Here is a 24,900-nt window from a genome sequence, read left to right as displayed (position 1 = left end):
TATTTGTAGATATCACAAATGAATGTTGAGCAAAAGAAATCAGACAAGAAAGGATCATCTGTGCTGTATGATTTCATTTATATAAAGCTCCACTAAAGTATGGTGTTTAATGATACATGTTCCTTAGTTGGTAAAACTATAAAGGAGAGAAATAGTTACCATAAAAATCAGATTGTGGTGCCTTTGAGGCATGATGGGTGAGGGGTGTTGGGGAATGGTTGTAAGGAGACACTGCCAGGATGCTGGCACTATTCTAGTTCCCGTTAAGTTTACATGGATGCTCATTTTGTGACAATTCCTTCAGACATACATACACATTTGGGGAACTTTCCCTCTGGGTATGCCATATTTCACAATAAAAAGGTTTAAAAGAGGTAAATTTAATAAGCTTTCAGTGTACAAAATGATAATGATGATCAGTATCATACCATTATTTAAGGGTAGAACTAAAATACAGAACAAACCATGTGGTAAGTGGGTTGAATTTATATAAGATCCTTGTATTATTTGGGAAGAAGATGCTAATGTTAATTAACATAAAACTTAAGTCATATGTTTATATGAAAATTGTATATAGTTCTCAAGCTCTTCAAGGCATGAGGGGGAGCTGAGGAAGGAATAAATAAAACTCAAATACTTTACAAGCAGGAAGGGAATAACATGACTCAAAGTGTGAAGACACTGAAAATGTAACTTTAAAAAAAGATTTAACTTCCAACAGCAGTCAGAATGGTAAGGTAACTAGGATTAAATCTGTTTTAACAGGAAAAATAAAGGAGAAAATTATAAGCAGTTTTGAATTTTCAAGAGCTAATAAATGGTAAGATAGAACGTGTTCATATGGGAATCCTAACATCATAAAAATGACAGTTCTGCCCATATTAATCTGTAAGTGCTTTTCCAATCGAGTGTAACATGAATTTTTTGGAATTTAACAACTTTTTTATTTGGATGCTTGAAGTGTCATGGAAATTTTGGAGAATAGTGAAAACTTACTTATTCAGGTATCAAAACTTACTGGAACGCTGTAGTAATTGAAACAAGTTCTTTTTTCCCACATTTTTCTTTTGGGGGAGGGCTGTGCTGGGTCTTTGTTGCTTCACGGGCTTTTCTCGGGTTGCAGTGATGTGGGGCTGCTCGGGTTGCAGTGCGTGGCTCCCATCGCAGTGGCTTCTCTAGTTGTGGAGCATGGGCTCTAGGCATATAGGCTTCAGTAGCTGCGATTCCTGGGCCCTAGAGCACGGGCTCAGTAGTTGTGATGCACAGGCTTAGTTCCTCCACACCAGGGGTCTTCCTGGACCAGAGATTGAACCGTGTATCCTGCATTGACAGGTGGATTCTTTACCACTGAGCCACCAGGGAAGCCCACTAATTGAAACAGTTTTATATATGCATGTAAAAACAGACCAAAGAAACTGAGGAACATAGGAGGAACTTATTATGTGAAAAGTGGCTATACAGATCAGAGGGGATATAATATACTGTTCCGTAAATGGGACTGAGATCATTGTCTTTCTGGAGAAAGATAAAGTGTAGTCCTTATCTCACTTCATACAAAATTACAAAATGGATTTGCAAAAAACAAAATTAAAAGTTACAAAAGAAAAGTTTTAGAAGAATAGGGAAAAGCTTTAAGAATTGAGGCTAGGAATGAATTTCTTTAATACAGAGAAATCAAAGATATGGGAAAAATGTTAATTTGGTTACATTAATATAAAGAAAATTCTTTGTCAAATTAAACAAAATACAGATGTCTCAAACTAGAGAAGATATTTAAAGTCCATATAATCCACAAACAATTGGCATCTTCTATAATGAATTCTCTGTAATAACTCCTATATAAGAAGCAAGAGGCTCTATACAGTCAGCAAAAACAAGACCGGGAGCTGACTGTGGCTCAGATCATGAACTCCTTATTGCCAGATTCAGACTGAAATTGAAGAAAGTGGGGAAAACCACTAGACCATTCAGGTATAACCTAAACCAAATCCCTTATGATTATACAGTGGCAGTGAGAAATAGATTTAAGGGACTAGATCTGATAGAGTGCCTGATGAACTATGGACAGAGGTTCCTGACATTGTACAGGAGACAGGGATTAACACCATCCCCATGGAAAAGAAATGCAAAAAAGCAACAAGGCTGTCTCAGGAGGCCTTACAAATAGCTGTGAAAAGAAGAGAGGTGAAAAGCAAAGGAGAAAAGGAAAGATCTAAGCATCTGAATACAGAGTTCCGAAGAATAGCAAGGAGAGATAAGAAAGCCTTCCTCAGAGATCGATGCAAAGAAATAGAGGAAAACAACAGAATGGGAAAGACTAGAGATCTCTTCAAGAAAATTAAGAGATACCAAGGGAACATTTCATGCAAAGACAGGCACAATAAAGGACAGAAATGGTCTGGACCTAACAGAAGCAGAAGATATTAAGAAGAGGTGGCAAGAATACACAGAAGAACTACAAAAAAAAGCTTCATGACCCAGATAATCTCAATAGTGTGATCACTGACCTAGAGCTAGACATCCTGGAGTGAGAAGTCAAGTGGGTCTTAGAAAGCATCACTATGAACAAAGCTAGTGGAGGTGATGGAATTCCAGTGGAGCTGTTTCAAATCCTGAAAGATGATGCTGTGAAAGTGCTGCACTCAATATGCCAGCAAATTTGAAAAACTCAGCAGTGGCCACAGGACTGGAAAAGGTCAGTTTTCATTCTAATCCCAAAGAAAGGCAATGCCAAAGAATGCTCAAACTACCACACAAATTGCACTCATCTCACATGCTAGTAAAGTAATGCTCAAAATTCTCCAAGCCAGGCTTCAGCAGTACGTGAACCGTGAACTTCCAGATGTTCAAGCTGGATTTAGAGGAGGCAGAGGAAGCAGAGATCCAATTGCCAACATCCGCTGGATCATGGAAAAAGCAAGAGAGTTCCAGAAAAACATCTCTTTCTGCTTTATTGACTATGCCAAAGCCTTTAACTGTGCGGATCACAATAAACTGGAAAATTCTGAAAGAGATGGGAATACCAGACCACCTGACCTGCCTCTTGAGAAACCTATATGCAGGTCAGGAAGCAACAGTTAGAACTGGACATGGAACAACAGATCGGTTTTTCCAGTGGTCATATATGGATGCGAGAGTTGGACTGTGAAGAAGGCTGAGTGCCAAAGAATTGATACTTTTGAACTGTGGTGTTGGAGAAGACTCTTGAGAGTCCCTTGGACTGTAAGGCGATCCAACCAGTCCATCCTAAAGGAGATCAGTTTTGGGTGTTCATTGGAAGGACTGATGCTGAAGCTGAAACTCCAATACTTTGGCCACCTCGTGTGAAGAGTTGACTCATTGGAAAAGACTCTCATGCTGGGAGGGATTGGGGGCAGGAGGAGAAGGGGACGACAGAGGATGAGATGGCTGGATGGCATCACTGACTCATTGGACGTGAGTTTGACTGAACTCCGGGAGTTGGTGATGGACAGGGAGGCCTGACATGCTGTGATTCATGGGGTCGCAAAGAGTCGGACATGACTTGAGTGACTGAACTGAACTGAACTGAAGAGGTAAGAAAAAAACAAACACCACAATTTAAAAAACTGGCAGAGGATATGAAATGGCAATTTCTCAGAGGAAGAACCCAACTGAAGATAAGCAAATGAAACAATGCTCAGGAAAAAGCATAATTAAAGAAAAATCACCTTATTAACAACCTGATAAAATTTACAAAGGCTAATAATGCCAAAAGTTGATGAGGTTGTAGAGAAATAGGACTTCATATACATTACTAGTCATAGTATAAATTAGATATACAGTGGGTAATAGCTTATAGATTAATTTGACAGCGTCTTATAACAATGAAAATGCACAAACCCCATGACCCATGAGTGCTCTACTTCAAGACAGCTACCCTACAGAAATACTCTTGCACTTATGCACAAAATGACAGGTATCAGAATGTTGGTTGTACTGTATGCAGCTGGGGGAAAAGTAGAGACGTCTTGATTCTTCCCAGTAGGAAATAGAATATCATCTTAGACATTAAAATAAATAGCAGATGTACGTGGACCAATATGAATAACACCAGAAACATAACATCAATTTTTTTTTAATCTAGTACTATTAAACCCTGTCATTTTCTACTTTTTCTAATTTTTGTTGGTGGTAAAAATGTTTTAAACATTGCCTTTATAACAGCCCTTCTACTGCTTCAAATCTACTTGTTGGGTGTTTAATCATTTCAGTTTTACCCAAGGTGGTTTTCTCCCCTGCATTCCAATAAGTTCTTGTTCATATTCAGGTCTCTAGCTGTCTCAGCTGCGTTGGGTCCTAGTATATTACTGCAAGTCTAATGACTGATCTCAACTCTTCGGACAGTCCCGGAGCCAATTCAGTGTTAAATTCATCCCTTGTGTCCTTGTGTCAGTTGCTCAGTCATGTCCGACTCTTTGCGACCCCATGGACCATAGCCCACCAGGCTCCTCTGTCCATGGAATTCTCCAGACAAGAATACTTGAGTGGGTTGCCATGCCCTTCTCCAGGGGATCTTCCTTACCCAGGGATCAAACCCAGGTCTCCCACATTGCATTCAGATTCTTTACCGTCTGAGCCACGAGGGATTTCATCCCTAATACTACAATATTTTTTGCTTCAAATATCTTTGTACAGCTCAGAATACCACGAAAAATAGTCATTACCATTTACTATCTGGATTGAAAGAACTCCTTTTTAAAAATTTCTTGTAAGTTGATTTACAGATCATTTAAAAACATAAAAATAAAGGGAAGCAGAGACTATTAAACTATTTAATAAGAGCTTAAATATAGAAAACCAAATTTTTATCCCATATTTTCTTGATTTTGAAGACATCTGTTGACTGATCAATAGATACTAATGTATATCCAAAATGGGCAGGACCCTCTAAATGTAACTGTTCATCAGTTGTCATGCATGAACTTGTACACTGATTGTAAATTTCAAATGACATCTCTCATAGATTATAGTTTATCATTATTTCTGGTTCTTCTACTTGTCAAGTGTCATCAAGACAATACTTGAAGAATTCTTTTTTTAATTTGGCTTATAATTTTGTTGAAAAGAGGATGGCCATCAGACACTCTGTAACTGCAAAATATTTTTATTTTTAGGTTTGTATACAGCTTTCTAATGGCCAGTCTAATTTTTTAATGTCTACATCATCTATTTCTTCTTATTATTTTGTAATACCTGCCTTCAGCATCTGTTGTCTTATTCATCCTTGAGTTTGAGACAGTCTGTTAGCATACCGTCATCTAAAGGCACATAGTCAGATTTTACTTAGAGTGATCCATTTCATCATCTTCAGTAGTATCTCCGGTGCTGCTGTCTCACTCTTTGTATTCATCTTTAGATTCATCCAATAATTGCAGAATGTTTTCCTCTGTTGATTTTCTTTTCTTTGCCATTACAGCCATAAAATAAAAAAATCTGAACTGTGTTCAGTTAAAGCTAAAATCATGCAACAAAGATAGTGGATGGTGTCTAGACTTCTTTTATACCTTTCTGAAAGCAGATATTATACTTTGGGCAACACAGTAAAAATGCTGAAAGTTGATGTCATCCGATATTTATTTTACTCTTGCATCATCCTTCAGAGAAATACCATCATTCTTTCATTTTTTTATAGGACTAATTGACGAGTAATGATGACATAATTTCTAGAATGTTGAAATAGTATAATATATCTTAGATTTATAAAAAGATCCAATGGACCCATACAGTAATTGCAAGATAGAATGAATTTTATTTTATTTTGACCATGCTGCATAGCTTGTGGGATCCTAGTTCGCCTATCCAGGGATCTCACCTGGGCCCGGTGAGTGCAGTGTCCCAACCGCCGGACCACCAGGGAGTTCCCAGAATGAGTTCTATTCTATTTAAAAAAAAAATAATTTCTGAAACTTCTCTGGTGGTCCACTGGTTAAGACTCTGCACTTCCAGAGCATGGGGTACAGATTCAATAACTGATTGGAGAACTAAGATTCTACATGCCATGGAGCATAGCCAAAAAAAAAAAAAAATTCCCCCTTTTTGTTCCTGTAGCAGACTTCTAGGGAAAAAACATCATGCGATACCAATTTTTATAAATATTAATACTGCTTAACAAAGAAAATTAAAAACCAAAATTGTGTTTCTAATGGACCCTAATGGTATACTGAGGATTAAACATCAGGTGCAGGTGAGAAGCATTTTATAAGATCTGTTGTGATAGTTTCTACATGGCTGCATAGGTATCTTTGTTGCTGATTTGAAACTTGCAGACAGTTTAAATATGACATTTAATAATAAAACTGAGTTGGCAAAGAATTTCTAGGTAGGTATTAATCATAGCTAGGTTTTTCTGATATACTTTCCTCAATTCTTACACCCAGAAATGGCTTGGTGTATTCAGCTAATGGCCCCATGGAGAGTATATATGTGTTACATAATGAAGAAAAGCATCACCTCTGTGATTCTGGACAGTCCAGGCTGACAAAGAAGAACACTTGCATATAGGTCAAACTAGCTAAATATAGAACAGCCATTTTCCAAGGCTGTTGCCAGGGGCTCAGTGGCATCAGCTATTTCTGTGGGGGAAGACTTTGCACATAAGAACAGAGCTAAAAGTCAGTGAATTGAAGAGGATTGGATTATGGAACTTTAAACTTTTTGGTAAAGGGTTTATTGATGATTCAGCTATATTAATCTGTGAACATTAATCTTGACATCTTCCTTACCCAATTCCTAATTTATTACAATAAGAACTTGCCTTTATTTAAATAACGCACCTGTAGAAATTGATGTTATTGTACTCCCTAGGTTGGGGGAAGGGACCTGATGACAAGTCTCAAGATTAGCAAGGTTCTGAAAAGGTCAGAATTGTACTGAATTATGTTTAGGGAAGATTGCTCCTGTGATCATTAAATCAAGCACAGTGTTCTTATTGTTTCTGGCTTCCCTTCCATACAGATGATTTTTGAGGTTGGACTGAGAAGGAAGTCATGATTCCAGTGGTAACATAAGGCTCATTGACAGCAAAATTCATACATTATAACAGCTTTTTGTTTTATGCTGTATTGACAGACAACCTTGAATAAAGGTGTCTTTAAAAAAATAGCATAAAATCTCACAGCTTTTCAGTCACAGACAGGAGTGTCCTTGTTTTTTATTGAAGACAGCAAGAATTAATACTGTACTGTCTAGAATTTTTTGGCAAAGCTAAGATTGTAGTTTCAATTCTTCATTCTCTATCTTCTCTACAGATAGAAAGGTGAATAGGTTTTGGTGTTGAAGTTTTTTTTAAGCAACAAGCTATCATTTATCTTTAGATATCTGTTAATAAATATGGCAATAACTGAGACATTAAGTTATTTTTTCAGACTTTAGTTTTAAAACATTGTGGAAGGAGAACAATTTGTAAGTTATATTCTGGAAAAAAAATATAATGAACCTTAGTTAAATTTTGAAAACCTTGATGAACACATGACTGTCATCTTGCAGAAGAATGCATTAAAGAATGAACAGTATTCCAAATAATGAATAATAGAATGTGTGATAAGATGTTATATTTTTTATTTATTATTATGAAGTAAAACTAACTTTTCTGAATTTCAGTGTGTACCCTTTTACAAATTTTGACGTGTATAGTTTCATGTAACAATCACCAAAATCTAGATGCAGAGCATTTACATCACCTCTCAGAACTCCCCTGTGCTGTCCCTTTGCCAATAACTCTTGGTAACTACTGATCCGTTGTCTATCCCTATACTTTTGTCTTTTCGAGTGTCATATAAATGGGACCATAGTATGTAACCTTCTGAGAATGGCTTCTTCCACTCAGCATGTTGCCTCTGAGCTTTCATCTTAGTCGTCACGTGTATCAAACATCCTTTTATACTCTTGAGGAATATTCCATCCTGTGGATATACCATAGTTTGTTTATCCACTCACCCGCTAAAGAGCATTTGGGTTGATTCTAGTTTGGGGCAATTACGAGCAGAGCTACTGTAAACCCAGGAGTGGAACTGCTTGATCATACTATGTTTTATCTGGTTTTTATTTTTTTAAAGTATATATTCAGGTGTGTTTTAGATCCTTTCCAATTTCCTTCAGGTCATTTTTAGAACCATTTTTCTTCCTGCTTCTGACACAGCACTTCATCTTTCATCTTTGTCATGTTTTCCTGATCCTGTTTTCTTTGGGTTGACTTTATTGGAATCATCTTCTGGTACTGTAGCCCAGAATCTGTCTGGCTTTTATATTCCTCCAGCTTAATTATATGATTCATCTCCTTACAGAATCTCATTTGCTTCTATACTCTGCCGTTTGTAGATGACTTTCACATCTATCTTTCTGTCCTCTTTTGTTCAGTTTATATCTTGTTGTCTGGAGGATGTCTCTAACTAGATGTCCTGTTAACAGTTCAGTCTTCTCATGGTAGAAACTTAAAAAAGAATTTTTTTCCCTTCTGAAGCTTTCATATCGTAATCACAGGTAATTTATTACGTTTGCTGTTACTTCCCTCTCCACTTGCAGGCAGTAAGCAATCCTAAGACTTTTGTTTTTTAGTCATCACTACTCCTGTCACCAAAAGTCTATTAAAGAGTCTGTTCACCTCATTTGCATTCCAGTGTTTCTCGCTGACCTTCCAACTGCGTATTTCTCCTTTTCCATCCTAAAGTCAGGATTAAAATCATCTTGTATAAAGAGCATTCTGCTTTTGCAGTTGTGTGTGTGCATGTGTGGGTGTGTGTTTGATCTTCTCTTTCATTAGAAAGGCCTGTTTCTGGATTTTAGTCCCTATTGTGATAGTACTGTAACTATTGTTTCTCATGTTGGGTAAATTTAATTATCCCATTTATAGGGCCTGGATTTCCCCCTTAGCCTTCTGCTCAAGTGGCCCTGCATGCGTCTGAATTCTTATCTGTTAGTTCCTCTCTTTCTCCTTCTGTTTGCCTTTGTTCAGGAATAATTTCTCATACCCCACAGCAATACCTGTTATGTAAGAGGGCACAAAGTTGTGCTTGTAGATAATATGATCGTCTACATAGAACATTCAAAAAAATCAACTAAAAAAAGCATAAATAAGAGAGTAAAGTAGTCAGATATAAAATAAATACAAAAAATTATTATCATTTCTACATATATACTGTTTCTGAAATGTAATGTGAAAATCCCATTCATGATTGCCAAAAACCATAAATAGGAATCTTTAAAAAGAAATCTATATGATAAAAAGTACAAAACTTTATTGGGAGACATAAAAGCCTTAAATAGTTGGAGAGAGATATTTAGAACTGAATAAACATGTCAGTACCTCCTAAACTAATTTAGAGATTAAATCCAATTTCAGTCAAAACTTGGCTTTTTGCTTGTTTTTAATTGGAGAACGTATTTTTACTCTAGTAGAAGGATTCTAATAATCATGGGGCAGGAAACGTGGTTGAAAGTAACCAAGACAGTTATAATAAAGAAGAAAAAGGTATGGAGAGAAAGAGCTTGCCCCAGCTGCTACTGTCCATAGTATAGGCTGCAAATACCTATCATATGTAAAAATATAAAGCCTGATAGAAATAGTGTCTTGATGAAGAAAGGATTATTGAGTCAACAATTTTGGATCAGCCTAATATTTGAAGAATTACTTGGATTCTTAGTGTGTGTGTGCTCAGTCACTAAGTCATGTGCGACTCTTGTGACTCCATGGACTGTAGCCCGCCAGGCTCTGCTGTCCATGGGATTTTCCAACCGAGAATATTGGAGTGGGTTGTCATGTCCTTCTCCAGGGAAGCTTCCCAACCCAGGGATCGAACCTGCATCTCTTGCATCGGCAGGCAGATTCTTTACCACTGAACCACCTGGTTTGTATTATATATAAAAATTAAACTTCAGATAGATTAAAGAATTATACGTAAAGTAAAAATTTGCAAGAGAATAAAATGTAGGTGACTACCAGTGTCTGTAATAAGGGAAGATTTTAAAGATAAAAGTAACAGAAAACATCATAAAAATAAAAATTGATAATGTTGGCTGCTTAAATAGTAAAAATACATTTTTGAAAACCCTTCCATTTACCAAATATATACCATGAGTGAAAGTTGTTCAGTCATGTCCAAGTCTTTGCTACCCCATGAACTATACAGTCCATGGAATTCTCTAGGCCAGAATACTGGAGTGGGTGGTCTTTCCCTTCTCCAGGGGATCTTCCTGACCCAGGAATCAAACCAGAGTCTCCTGCATTGCAGGTGGATTCTTTACCAACTGAGCTATCAGGGAAGCCAAAATATACCATAAGTAAAATTAAAAGCCAGATGGCAAATTGGGATAAAATATGTATAACAAATATAATAATACCCTTAATGTATAAAGAATTTTAATAAATTGATTAAAATTATTAAATCCCAACAGAAAAATGTACCGAGGACATGAACAAGTAATAAGAGAAAAGTTGACAATGGTAAAAAAATATATATATGATTTTAAAAAGTACCAACCTCATCAATAATTAGACAAGTGCCAATTAAAAATGATTGACAAATGCCATTATTCATCTGTCAATTTGGGAACTACTTTTTACTTGTGGAGATATATCAAGGTAGGCAGTGTTATATACTGTGGTAGGATTATTATAGAATGATAAAACCTCTCTGGAAAAGATTTGAAAGCCTATTTCAAGAGCATTAAAATACTCAACACACCTTTTAACAATTTGCCTTCATGAAGTATTGTCAGAGACTTCAATATAAAAATGTTCATTGCAACAGCTTTTATAATGCTAAAAACTTAGAAATTACTAAGTCTGTGACAGTAAAGAATTAATGTGGAATAGAGGAATTAAATTATGAAACCAATCATAATGATCAAATATTATGGGGCATTAAAAATTATAATGTATAGCTGTATACATTGTAATATAAAAATTATAATGTATACTTATAGGCATGGGAAAAAGCTTAAAATACTGATATCTGAACTGAAAAAAGGAATGCAAACTTTTACGCAGTACCAAATTAATATCACTTATTTCTTGCTAGTTGATTTTGGATGATGGTGATTTCTTTACATTTTTTGGTATTTTTCCAATTTTTTATAGTGATCATGTATTTTGCAAGTAGAACCAAAAATAATAAATTTAGATTTTTAAAAAAGAAACAGTTAATGTTCAAGCAAATTAAAGATGTAATGAGTTTCCAATTTTTTAATTAAGATAAATTTAAAACAAATCTGAAGAATGTTAACAGCATTTATCTTTAAGTGATATGTTGATAATTTATTTTTAACTTATTTCTACTTGTTTTATAACTTTTGCTCAGTTAACATCTAATACTTTCATAATCAAAATTTTGTCTATTAAAAAATGATATCCTTACTAGAGGTTTAGTGAATACCAGTCATATCTAATCTTGAATCTCGTTGTGGCCATCATTGATTTTGTCCATGAGTTGTTATATTTAGGTTATGTGTGTTTTCACCTGTCTGTTTTACTAATCCCTAGTGGTTTTTCTTTTTTAAAAAAAGTCTGTACAGTGCACTTTTGCCTTTGGTTCCTGACACGAGAGTTAATTACTTAAATATAAATTGCTAGAAGGTTCATGATAATGTAACCTAATCACTGTTGGCATTTAAAAGTATCTGCATCTATTAGAAGTTCAAAATATATAAACCGATTTCTTTTTCATTATGACTTTATATGCAACAAAATAAAACAGAAATCACGATCTAGAGGAAACAGCACCTGCTTGACTGTGTTCTTTTGATAAATTGGGTGGCTCAGAGGCTAAAGTGTTCCTGGAATTCAGGAGACCAGGGTTCGATCCCTGGGTCGGGAAGATCCCCTGGAGAAGGAAATGGCACCCCACTCCAGTACTCTTGCCTAGAGAATCCCACGGAGGGAGGAGCCTGGTAGGCTACAGTCCATGGGGCTGCAAAGAGTCGGACACGACTGAGCGACTTCACTTTCACTTTTCTCACTTTATTGTTCAGAAGAAGCAGTCTCTTTTCATGTGATATAACTGAGTATGAATCAAGTTCAGTACCTTCTCCCATTTGTCCAATTTCCAGTCCACCTCTGAGTGGAGTTCCTCTTTAGCTATATACTATGATAAACATTAAACCTACGGCTTTGGGGGCTATCCTCTCACCAAAACTCAGGGAAAATGGGAAGGAGTTGAAATTCATGGAATTAAGAAATGTTTGAGAGTTCTTTCAAAGAATGAGGTAAGAAATGTGTGTGAATGAATAGTTAGTTATGATGGATATTCACTTATATCAGTATATAGTGTATGTTTTCATTTTATTTCTGTTAAATATGAGATCTGGAATGCCTTTTCATTTTGCAGAATTCTTAGACTGCAGTTCCACCTCTGAGAGGGCAGCAGCCATGATTATACTTGCTATATTTATTGGTCAAATGGAGTGAAAGCTTTGTTTTGCTTTCTTGATTACCTTTTTTGATAATATATTCAAATTATGACCTTTAATGTAATTTCTTCCCTTACTAGCTTGGTGCTAACAGTGGTTTGCACATCATCATCTTTGATGAAATTGATGCCATCTGCAAGCAGAGAGGGAGCATGGCTGGTAGCACAGGGGTTCATGACACTGTTGTCAACCAGCTGCTGTCCAAAATTGATGGTGTAGAGCAACTGAACAACATCTTAGTCATTGGTATGTTTGCTTGATTAAAAAAATAAAGTACTGTGCTTTCAAAAATATTAGATACGCAGGTTCTAAATTCAGATTTGTGTAGCTTGTAATTTTATATGTAATTTTGAGTGTAATTTTTATATGTAATTACATATAAAATTTATACGCAATTTTATACAAACATTTTGGCCAGTGTTGCCAAATTAGAATCAAGTGATATTGAAGAATTTCATTGTTTTAATGTCTAGCCACAATAAACAAACTCTGGGTAAACTCTAGGCAAACTTGGGCAAACTCTGGGACATAGTGAGGGACAGAGAAGCCTGGCGTGATGCAGCACATGGGGTCATAAAGAGTCGGATGCAGCTTAGCGACTGAACAATAACAAGTCCCAAGAAGACAAATGAAAGATGAGTTCTAGTGACTCATGGCTTTAAACTTGTAGTTAACACATGAAAAAGGCAGCACTGTGTAAGTGGTGGCTTTCACATTGGTTTCTGTAGGGCCCCAAGGGTCCTCAGAGGTTCTTCAGGTTCTGTGCAGGCCAGGGTAGATAATGCATCCCTATTATAACTTATTTTTAACTGCCCTATATACTGAAGTTCTTCTTAAGATGACTTTGAAAACAAAACACAAATTATACTATTTATGAAGGTTGAAAACCTTTCGCCTACAAAAAAGGGAAGGGATCTTGAAGTGAGATAGATGTTCACATTGCCCCTCTCTCACTTTGACAGCTTACCTACCCCATTTGAACCTAAAGTTTTCTTTTTAAATATTGGATGCTTGCATTACATTTATATTCCACTGGTGTAAACAGTAGTGAAATACTAAGGCAAAGTCCCCAGATATTTTTCTTAGGTTAAGAACAAATGATATTTTTGAAAATCATTGCTTTTCTATTTGACTTTTATAAAATTGTCCTCTTAGCTTGTCAGGGAAATTCTTGCAACTATTCTTGCATATGCTAAAAGGGTATTTTATCTTATTTTTGAATTCTGATCATTTGTGTATTGTTTTAACACCTGTGCTCAGGAATGACCAACAGACCAGATCTGATCGATGAGGCTCTCCTTCGACCTGGAAGACTGGAAGTTAAAATGGAGATAGGTAAATAGCTCTGTCACCGATTGGGGTAGGGGGCTGTAATTAGAGTTCATTAGCAGGAGCAAAGTCATATACCTTAATATTTGTTAGAGAAGTTGTATATCATGAAAAGCAGATATTTATATACTTGAGTGGCTATAAGAAAAGCATTAGGATTATAATTATCTATTTTATTTCCAATGTTATCAGGCTTACCAGATGAGAAGGGCCGATTACAGATCCTTCACATCCACACAGCAAGGATGAGAGGGCATCAGTTACTCTCTGCTGACGTAGACATTAAAGAACTGGCCGCAGAGACCAAGAACTTCAGCGGCGCTGAGCTGGAGGGTCTGGTGCGAGCAGCGCAGTCCACTGCTATGAACAGACACATAAAGGTCAGTAAAATCCACTGCCAGATAGGAGTCTACAGCCCTGTACGTCCTGTGCTAGTATTCTTCCTCTTTTCTTTCAAGCCTTCCAAGGGCTAGACTAATACTGACTGACTTTCGATGGAGAACAGACATGATGAAAGGTATTAATTAATTGTCAACTGCTACGTCTTCAGAGTAGTTGGAAAAAAAGATAATGGTAGCACCTGCCCCATGGAAACTACTGACCCATTTAACTTAGGTTGCCCCCATTTGATGCACATATGTGAAGATGGTGATTTTGAAGAATTGTTTAAAAACTTGTGCTATGTTGACTTGTAACATGTCATAGGAAGTTGGATGTCCTACATGCTGGAATTATGGGGGCTGCTTCATTAAGTCAACATATTAAATACCTGCTTGCTGTTTTCAAAGTATTAAGCTGTTTTCAAAGTATTAAGACACAAAGGTAATGAAGCACAACCTCTTCCCACAAAGAATAGACAGGGAAATGGATGTGTTTGCAAATTAATACAATAATGTTATTGATGCTTTAGGAGAAATACATACAAAGGATACTTTTATTTTGGTAAGTAAAGCTTGATAAAGTGCATTTGATCCTTTGTCATCCCTTCTCAGGTTTTACTTATCACCTGTAGTTTGATGACTCCCAGATTTATGTCTGATCTTTTAAAAGTATATTTCTCCCACTTTCAGTTTTATACCTGGATGTTTTATCAGGTCTCAGATTTAATATTCCAAAACCAAATTCACTTTTTTTTTTTTTTACTACTTTCCTTCCTGCTCCTACTTCCCTATTTATCCCAATTTCCTAGGCTTAGAATTCCAAGATTATCTTTGATTTCTACCACTCTGCTGTGTCTTACCTCAAGTTATTTGCCAGATTTTGTCTGTTCTACCTTGACAGTATCTTTCAGATCTCACTGCACCACTGATCTTCTGTTTGATTAATCTTCCTGTTTCATAGCATTCTACTCTTCAGAACCTTTCAGCATCTAGAACAGATGTCTTAGCCTGGTCTTTAAGGTCCTTTTAGACATGACCTTAAATTGGCCCTTCTTGGTGTGTTCTCAGTTATTCTTCATATACTTCAGCCAAGCTGAAATATTTACCAGTCATCAGATATTAATGTGTTTTACTACTTCTCTGATGTTGCTTTTTTTTTTTTTATACTTTACTGAGAATCTTTACCCTCTGTGTTGCTTATCTTTTCCTTCTTTCATTTTTGGCTGTGCCACAAAGCATATGGAATCTTAGTTCCCTGACCAGAAATCGAACCCACACCGCCCGCACTGGAAGCACAGAGTCCTAACCACTGGACTGCCAGGGAAGTCCCTACTTACCTTTTTGATACCTGACTCATGTACCACCACTTTCTTCAAAACATTTTCTGATTCTCCCTTTCAAGGATGATGTGTTCTCTTCCTTCGTGAACTAGTAATGTATCAGGAATTCCCTGGTGGTCCAGGGATTAGGACTTGGTGCTTTTACTGCCATGGCCCAGGTTCAGTCCCTGGTTGGAGAGCTGAGATCCAGTAAGCCCATGACACGGCCATGGGGCTTTTTTTTTTTTTTTAATATTAATAGTAATGTATCATTTATGATACCTTCTATTGACCTTCAGTCAATGGATTTATTTAGCCTACTCTATGCCAGACACTGTGCTAAGGGTTATTGCACCCATTTCCTCCCCTTGAGCAGCTCACAGTCTAATCCTCCACATACAGTAATAGAAGGTACATGCAAAATAAGAAAGTGAAAAGGTGTCAGGTGTGGTCAGCTTATCAAGTGAGAGGAGCTTTCACAGAGGAATTTCTGGGTGAACGTGTTTCCTGGTGGGGCCAGGCATTTTAGGCAGAAAGAACAACATACGCAGAGGATCGGAGACACAACAGCATGGTGTGTTAAGGATAATTCAGTATTGCTCCAGCATAAAACGTAGGGAAGGGGGGTAGGTAGAGACATGGTGGGGGATAAGTCAGGAGGCCAACGCAGGGGATGGTGCACAAAGAGCCTTTTATATTGTGCTCAGAAGTATGGACGCCTTTTCTGTGAGTAGTGGTAAGTCACTGAAGAGTTTTAAGAATAGCAGTGGCATAGTGTTAAAACATAAGCTCACTGTGGCAGCTGGGTTGAATGGAGTGTTTAGGGGAGTAAAGTTGGCGACATGAGACAAGAGAGGGAAACTTGTGTAACAATTCACGCAGGAAATAATAAAAGCCTAATAGGTTGAGTATGTTTTGTTTGGATATACCCTAGCAATGGTTTTAAACCAAGGGTCGGTAAACTATGGTCCACGGGCCATATCCAGCCAACTGTCAGTTTTTAGAAATAAAGTTTTTGGGAACACAGACCCACCTGTTCATTTATGTGTTTTCTGTAGCTGCTTTCATGCTGCAATGGCAGAATTAAGTATCTGCAACAGAAACTACATGGCCCACAAAGCCTAAAATATTTACTGTCTAGCCCTTCGTGGAAAAAGTTTGTCAACCCTTGTTCTAGACTTGAAGCCCTTATCTTATTCATTTCTGAATCTCTCACAGTATCTAGGTCTTGATACTGAGAATATGGTAGCTGCTTAGTAAATATTTTTTATATTAGTAAATATGTATTCTGAATCAAACTCTGTCCATAAATCATAATTAATTCCCTTGCATAACATAATTGACTTTATTCTCACTTAAGGATGCCATAATGCAAGGGTCCCCCACGCCCTGGGCCAGGGACTGGTACCAGCTCATGGTCCATTAGGAACTGGGCCACAGAGCAGGAGGTGCTCAAGGGAGCGAAGCTCCATCTGTCATTCCCTGTCGCTCACAGGACCACCTGAACCCTCCCCCATTGGTGGAAAAATTGTCCTCTACAAAAGCAGTCCCTGGTGCCAGAAAGGTTGGGGACGACTGCGGTAATGGAAGAGGCCACTTTAGAGAAGGTGTTAAACGTCTTTAAAATCCTGGAGACCCTGTGGCAAGGAGGATAGTAGTACTACTACTTTAAAAAACAAAGCAAAAGACCCCAAGAATGCCAAAGGACTGGATAGTGTGGGAAATAAGTGCTGGAGCCTTTGTAGGTGGACATACTCATTTCATTCATCCATTCGTCCTCCTTGCTGTAAGAAATCTTAGGAGAAGTGCTAAAGTGACGGTGACTTCAAGAGAAATTATATAAATGTTGTGGAAACTGCTCCCCGCTATACTGATCTTTCACCTCAGTCCGCCATCAGTGCTTCTTGATACTCTAATCCACAATTACGAGTTTATTAGTTATCAGATTTTTCATATGCATTAGCTACTGAATTTTTATCTTATTTAGTCATTTGTCATTTTTATCACGATAACCTTATCCCCAAATGTCTCTAAAGCCGCTCTTAAGAAACGTGCTTTCTTCCAGTGTGTATTGGATTTATTTACACACAAGGCAATGAGGAATGGTGGGATGGTGACAGGTTTTGTAGGCAGAACATGTGGTTATGTGTTAAAGTTCTTTCTACTTTTTTGTTTCTGATTTGTCAAGAGGAAATAACTACCTATTTCATCAAGTTGTTGTGAAAATAAAATCAAATACTGTTTGTGAAAGTGCCTTACAGACTATATAAATGTTTGTTGTTATTTCCATTTTTGTTATTATGGCTACTTTGAGAATATGTATATATTTGAGAATATATAATATATATCCTTTTCCATATCTGAGTTTTTAAAAATTTTTGTTAACTATTTGTAGTTATAATATTTCTAATTTAAAGCTAAAATGTTTAACCACCACTGTACAGAATATATTATCCTTTAGATTTGCAAGTAAGAAGTAGTACAGATAGTGGACATTATTTCCCTCACTTTTTCCATGTGGTTAAATTATCTTTAAACTTAGGTGATGCATATAGCCTTGTGACCAACACTTTTTGTACCAAACAGCGTTTGATTATTTTCAGTATCTGTGGAATATCCAATGCAAAGGACTTCATAGGTACTTCAGGAAAGGGAGAGATGTGTAAGACACTAACCTCAGAAAAGAAAGAGTACTATTTGCTCTCTTTTCTGCGTTTAAAAAAAACTGCACTGCCCAGGTCTTTAAACGTTGTTTTCCCAGCAGGACTCTTCTTAGTTGAACAAAAAGCACACGGTTTTAGTATTCTCATTGCTGTATATATTCAGAGCTTTATTAGTAGTAATTGATGAATAAGTATTTAATTTGAAACTTAATGACTTAGAGTTGGTGTAGAACTTACGCACAACATTCATCTGTTTATTATGACGTTCTTCCTTTGTGTCATAAAAAGCCATTGAGAATTTCCTGGCTATCCAGTTGGTTACGACTCAGTGTCTTCACTGCCAGGGCCTGGGTTCAGTCCCTAGCTGGGGAACTAAGATCCTGTTAACTGCATGGCGTGGCCAAATGAGTAAATAAATAAAGCCATTACTAGTGTTATATTGCTTCTTTTTCAAAAGATTAGACTTGACAAAGTCAGATGGAATAAACTAAACGAGTCTTCCCTGTTAACCTGTTTTTTTCATGCTTTCTGAAACAAGTGGAAAATCCAGTCACAAACGCCTGATGTTCGTGTCATTTATACTTAGATCCATGTTTGTGGTCACCTAAAATTCATGTGACATTTGGTTGTTTTTAGCTGAAAGGAATTTCTGCTTCAGGTAGAGAAGATTCATAACCCAAATTTCTTCTGTGCTAATCTGTTATAAGGAAATAAATTCAGGACACACGTGCACTTTATAAAGGAATCAAAACTGATTTATGTTTACAGAATTTCAATAAAATTATTTTTTATTTTCTGTAGAATTTTGATTGATTAAGGTCATTCTACCCTTAATTTAAGAGGAATGATAAGAACTTTGAAAGGTCAGATTTAAAAGGTTATTAAATTTAAGGGTGACCACTGGATATTTGCTAGTGTTGAAATACAAGTTTATTAGTTTCTGCAGGAATAAGCTGAAAGATGGTGGCTCTTCTATATTGATTAGCTGTTATAAATAAAATGTAGAAAAGATTGATCTAATTCAGACAAGTGAGAAAAGTTTTTCTGAATGAAGAAAAATTCAGAATTGTAGGTTTTTAAAATTTTTTAAATTTTTGAAAAAATAGTAAAAGTTAACCAAGAGAAGTCCTTAAGAAACTTATTTTAATGAATAGGTAGAAAAAGTTTATAACTGTAATATTGCTTACTTACAATTAGGTAACTTGTAAAATTCATGGAAGCCTGAAAACAACCTGTTCTAAAATAACTGTCCCTCAACCATCTTAATTCACCTTAGTTCACTGAGTGAGTCCTTTCTTAATAGTAAGAATATGAGTTTTACACTTGTTGCAATCCTAGAATCTCTTATTTTTCAGCAAATGCCAAAAAATAGACAAGATTTTCCTTGCATATTGCTGTTTCTGTCATTTTAATGCAGGTTCACTCTAAGAGGAAATCATAATAGTATTTCATAACACTGTTATGAAAACACTTGCCCATGCCTCCCTATGTACACACGAGAATCATTTTCTGGGGTAATGATAACCAGGTAGATTTTTGAAGACGTGGTTACATTGTCTCCTAGTTTCTAGTGTTGATTTCTGTTCCTTTTACAAGTGAACTGTTTTTGTCTCTCAGAAAGGTTCTAGAAATTTCTCTTCACCTTTGATGCTCTGATAGCTTACAATAGTGTGTCTAGACAGGTGTAAGTTTCTTCCTGTTTACCCTGATTACTCATTGAAACCTTTAAACTGCAAAGATACACCTTTCTTCAGCTAGGGACATTTTTTTTCTTCTTTGACTGTTTGTTTTTTTTTTTCTCTCTATTCTTTCTCTCCGCTCCTTCCTCTGAGACTTGTCTTAGATTAGGAAGTTAAAACTTGCAGATTCATGTTCCCTGCTTTTGAACCTTTCTCTCTCACTTTCTGTGATTTCATGGGATTGGGGGCAGGAAGGGAGATAAATAAGTGTATTTTGTTTGCCGTCTTGTTCCAGTTTTCTGACAGTTCTTTCTATCCCATAAGGCTGAGATTTTATGAAATGTCTGTCATTTTATTTGTCTCAGCAGTCAGTTTCTAAGGCACATGACTCATTTTATAATAATCTTTAGAAGGTTGATATTGCTTAACATAGTTTGGTTTTATAGTCAGATTTTTTGAAGATAGGTTTAAAAAAAAAAAAAAAACCCATAGTACCATTTTAAAAATTAGACTCACTTGCCTTGTGCTATTGGGAGTGAGCCCAGTCACATTAAAAAGTGTGTTGGTATCTCATTCACTCATCAGGTGCAGGCAGCTCCAAGTGCTGATAAAGGCCTTGACGCTTCTCCAGACGTCTGTTCTATGTAGGAGCTCCAGGTGCAGTGAGCAGAGTATTTGGAACTGGCACCCAGAGTCATGAGCACAAAGTATGAGTAAAAACCAAAGTTGTAGGTCCTTGGTCTCCTAAGATAATGGTTCACAAACCTGGTTGAGCATCAGAACCACCTGTGCACTTTATAAAAATATGAATTCCTGTACCCTCTTCTGGACCTGTTAGGTCAAAATCCTACAGGTTTGAACTGGGCACCTGTGTGTGTGTGTGTGTGTGTAAGTGAATATCATTCTGATAGGCAGCCAAGAATGAGAACCACCTTCTTAGAGACCCCCTCTTTATGTTTTCTTCTCCTTGTGCCTCATTTTGGGGGGAAAAAATGGCTATCTGATGCTCTTCAGTATAGATGTGTCATAATTCACTTAACTGGTACTCTCTCCATGGACTTTTAATGTACTTCCTGTCTTCTGCTCTTAGAGATTGCTATAGTAGATCTCCTGGTGCATACAACTTTATGCACATTTGTGAGTATATTCATGGGATAAACACCTAGAAGTGGAATCGTTCAGGCGAAGGACATATATATGTTTGTGAATTTGTTTTTTATGTTTTTTATTCTGTGGAAATAGGCCTTTTAAATCCTCAGGTAATATATTCTTAGGCTGAAAATATTCTTTAGTCTTGGAAGTCCTTTACACTTTGTTTTCGTTTCTCATTAGGCCAGTACTAAAGTGGAAGTGGACATGGAGAAAGCAGAGAGCCTGCAGGTGACAAGAGGGGACTTCCTTGCTTCTTTGGAAAATGATATCAAACCAGTGAGTACAAATATCAAGTGATGCGTAAGTCAAAAAATAACAAATCAGGAGAAAAATAAGTGCTGTTTTACCCCGTATTTTGGAAGATTATATCGTGTAGTTTTTTTAAAAAACGTAAAATCTCAATAGTGTAACTGTCCAGTATAAGAAACATCTGTTCAGTAACTCTGTGCTGGGCTCTGTTGCTCAGTCGTGTCTGACTCTTTGCAACCCCTTGGACCCATGGATTGTAGCCTGCCAGGCTCCTCTGTCCCTGGGGATTCTCCAGGCAAGAATACTGGAGTGGGTTGCCATGCCCTCCTCCAGGGGAGCTTCCCAACCCAGAGATCGAACCCAGGTCTGCCACATTGCAGGCGGATTCTTTACTGTCTGAGCCACCAGGGAAGCCAAGACTTACTGAAATATTTCTCATGATAGGGAGCTCACCATCCTATAAGTCAGGCCATTCAATTTTGAGACTTTCTAACAGTGAGTTCTTAAATTGCTTTGAACTAGTTTTTCATTAGTTCTTTATATGTCTGAAGCTATAGAAACCTAAATTCATCCTGATTCATCCATCCTTCATATATAGTTACTGACATTTAAAATTAACCCTCATCTCTTTCATAACTTTCCCCAACTTCTTCTAGGGCATTCCTTTCTCTTGCTCAACATCTCTAGTTCCTCTCACTACTCTCGTTTCTGAAACTTTTAATTATGCTCAGTGCTCTTTTTAAAAAAGGTCAATTTTCTTAAAATACACTTAAAACTCAACAGTCATAGTTGGAGTTATAGTTGGAGCATATATTATAAGCTACATTAACCTGTTTCCTGTAAAACAACCAGTCATATTTGAGTAACTATATTAGTACAAAAATAAATTGTAGAAAGGCCTCTTAAAAAGGTGTGTATGCTTTTTTCTTTCTTAAATGGACCTTGGATGCACGGAATTAGATTCATCTTAATCTTTAATTGATGATATACAGTCATTAGTCTACAATGTGTAAAATAAAATGTAGTATATATTAACCTTCTGAGACTTTCTGTTTTGTCACATTTTATTATCAGGAGTCATCTGTATGATTCTCTGTGCTATAGTTCATTTATTTTCATTGCTGAATAACATTCCACTGTGCGACTGCGATAGTTTGTCTCTTTTCCTGTCAATGGACAGTTGGAATATTACCAGTTTTTTGTTATTTCAAACAGGTGCTGCTAAGGCATCCTTGAGAGAGTTTCTCCTAGATATATATTTAGGAATAAAATTGCTGGGTTTTGGGGAATATGAATGTCCAACCTTGAACTAGGAATTTCAAAATGTTTTCCCAGTGGTCAAACCAATAAACACTTCCTCCAATAACGTAAAGAAAAGTGAAAGTTGCTCAGTCGTGTCTGATTCTTTGCAACCCCATGAACTATACAGTCCATGGAATTCTCCAGGCAAGAATACTAGAGTGGGTAGCCATTCCCTTCTCCAGGGGATCTTCCCAACCCAAGGATCAAACTCAGGTCTCCTGCATTGCATGCCAGTTCTTTACCAGCTGAGCCACAAGGGAAGCCCGCAGTAATGTAAAAGATATCCTGTTCTCTGCATCCTGTACAGCAGTTGGTATTGTCAGACTGAATTTTTGCCATTCAGTTAGATATAAAAATTGGAGAAGGAAATGGCAACCCACTGCAGTACTCTTGCCTGGAAAATCCCATGGATGGAGAGCTACATTCCATGGGGTCGCAGAGTTGGACACAACTGAGCAACTTCACTTCCACTTTCACTGTTCTTTCTAGATATAAAAATGGGATCTCATTTTTGTCTCAATTTGCATTTCACTGATTACCTATGAATTAATTATTTCTTCATATGTTTGTCAGACATATGAGAATCTTCTGATAGGCCGTTCATGTCTTTTGCCCATTTTTCTGTTGTTTGTTTTTATTTGATTTGTATAAATTCTTCATACATTCTTGACAATGATTATTTGTTGCACTTATCTCCTTTAAAGACAGAAATTAACTTGTTTTAGCCCTGTCTGCTTTTTTTTTTATGACTGTTGTGACTTTTAAATATAAAATACTTTCAGCAGTGGAAATGGTTTAATGTTTTGCTATTGTTGTTTATAATAGTTACCAAAAATATTAGAGCCCTGCATAACCAAACTATCTTAAAATTTTTTAAAGCAAGTAATTTGGCTATAAGGAAGAGGCAATTATGACAACTTAGTTAAGTAAGCAGTAACTTACTTTTATGTATTCCAGGAGTCTGGGGGATAAAATGAAAAGTGAATGACAGGATACATAAGGATGACTGTATATGTTATGTAATAGTTTAAGAGGGTCAGTGTTTTCTGGTTCAGGTATCTTAACACTGCCATGAGGCTTGGAAGTATATATCTGGGGTTCAGTTCAGTTCAGTCACTCAGTCGTGTCTGACTCTGCGACCCCATGAATCACAGCACGCCAGGCCTCCCTGTCCATCACCAACTCCCGAAGTTCACTCAAACTCACGTCCGTCAAGTCTGTGATGCCATCCAGCCATCTCATCCTCATTCGTCCCCTTTTCCTCCTGCCCCCAATCCTTCCCAGCAACGGAGTCTTTTCCAGTGAGTCAACTCTTCGCACGAGGTGGCCAAAGTACTGGAGTTTCAGCTTTAGCATCATTCCTTCCAAAGAACACCCAGGACTGATCTCCTTTAGAATGGACTGGTTGGATCTCCTTGCAGTCCAAGGGACTCTCAAGAGTCTTCTCCAACACCACAGTTCAAAAGCATCAATTCTGTGGCGCTCAGCTTTCTTCACAGTCCAACTCTCACATCCATACATGACCACAGGAAAAACCATAGCATTGACTAGACGGACCTTTTTTGGCAAAGTAATGTCTCTGCTTTTGAATATGCTATCTAGGTTGGTCATAACTTTCCTTCCAAGGAGCAAGCATCTTTTAATTTCATGGCTGCAGTCACCATCTGCAGTGATTTTGGAGCCCCACAAAATAAATTCTGTCACTGTTTCCACTGTTTCCTCATCTATTTCTCATGAAGTGATAGGACCAGATACCATGATTTTAGTTTTCTGAATATTGAGCTTTAAGCCAACTTTTTCACTCTCCTCTTTCACTTTCATCAGGAGGCTCTGTAGTTCTTCTTTGCTCTGTGCCTTAAGTGTGGTGTCATCCACATATCTGAGGTTATTGATACTTCTCCTGACAATCTTTTTTTTTTTCCTCCTGGCAGTCTTGATTCCAGCTTGTGTTTCTTCCAGCCCAGTGTTTCTCATTATGTACTCTGCATATAAGTTAAATAAGCAGGGTGACAATGTACAGCCTTGATGTACTCCTTTTCCTATTTGGAACCAGTCTGTTGTTCCATGTCCAGTTCTAACTGTTGCTTCCTGACCTGCATACAGATGTCTCAAGAGGCAGGTCAGGTGGTCTGGTATTCCCATCTCTTTCAGAATTTTCCACAGTTTATTGTGATCCACACAGTCAAAGGCTTTGGTGTAGTCAATAAAGCAGAAAGAGATGTTTTTCTGGAACTCTCTTGCTTTATCAATGATCCAGCGGATGTTGGCAATTTGATCTCTGGTTTCTCTATTTTCTAAATCCAGCTTGAACACTTGGAAATTCACAGTTCACATACTGTTGAAGCTTGGCTTGGAGAATTTTGAGCATTACTTTACTAGCATGTGAGATGAGTGCAATTTGTGT

At 37.0% G+C, this 24,900-nt stretch overlaps 1 protein-coding gene across 1 annotated transcript in view; it reads left to right on the top strand.

The window, feature by feature from the left end:
• The window catches only part of NSF (N-ethylmaleimide sensitive factor, vesicle fusing ATPase), a 148,407-nt gene that overhangs the window by 79,734 nt on the left and 43,773 nt on the right, over positions 1–24,900 (top strand). The window contains exons 10-13 of the mRNA XM_068976434.1: positions 12,504–12,669; positions 13,684–13,758; positions 13,945–14,132; positions 21,126–21,221. Coding sequence (XP_068832535.1) covers positions 12,504–12,669; positions 13,684–13,758; positions 13,945–14,132; positions 21,126–21,221 — 525 coding nt within the window. The remainder of the gene's footprint in view (positions 1–12,503; positions 12,670–13,683; positions 13,759–13,944; positions 14,133–21,125; positions 21,222–24,900) is intronic.

Source organism: Capricornis sumatraensis, chromosome 8 (assembly GCF_032405125.1).
Source record: "Capricornis sumatraensis isolate serow.1 chromosome 8, serow.2, whole genome shotgun sequence".
Lineage (NCBI taxonomy): Eukaryota > Metazoa > Chordata > Mammalia > Artiodactyla > Bovidae > Capricornis > Capricornis sumatraensis.
The sequence above is the reverse complement of the archived record's forward strand: the minus strand, read 5'-3'. Positions and strand labels throughout refer to the sequence as shown.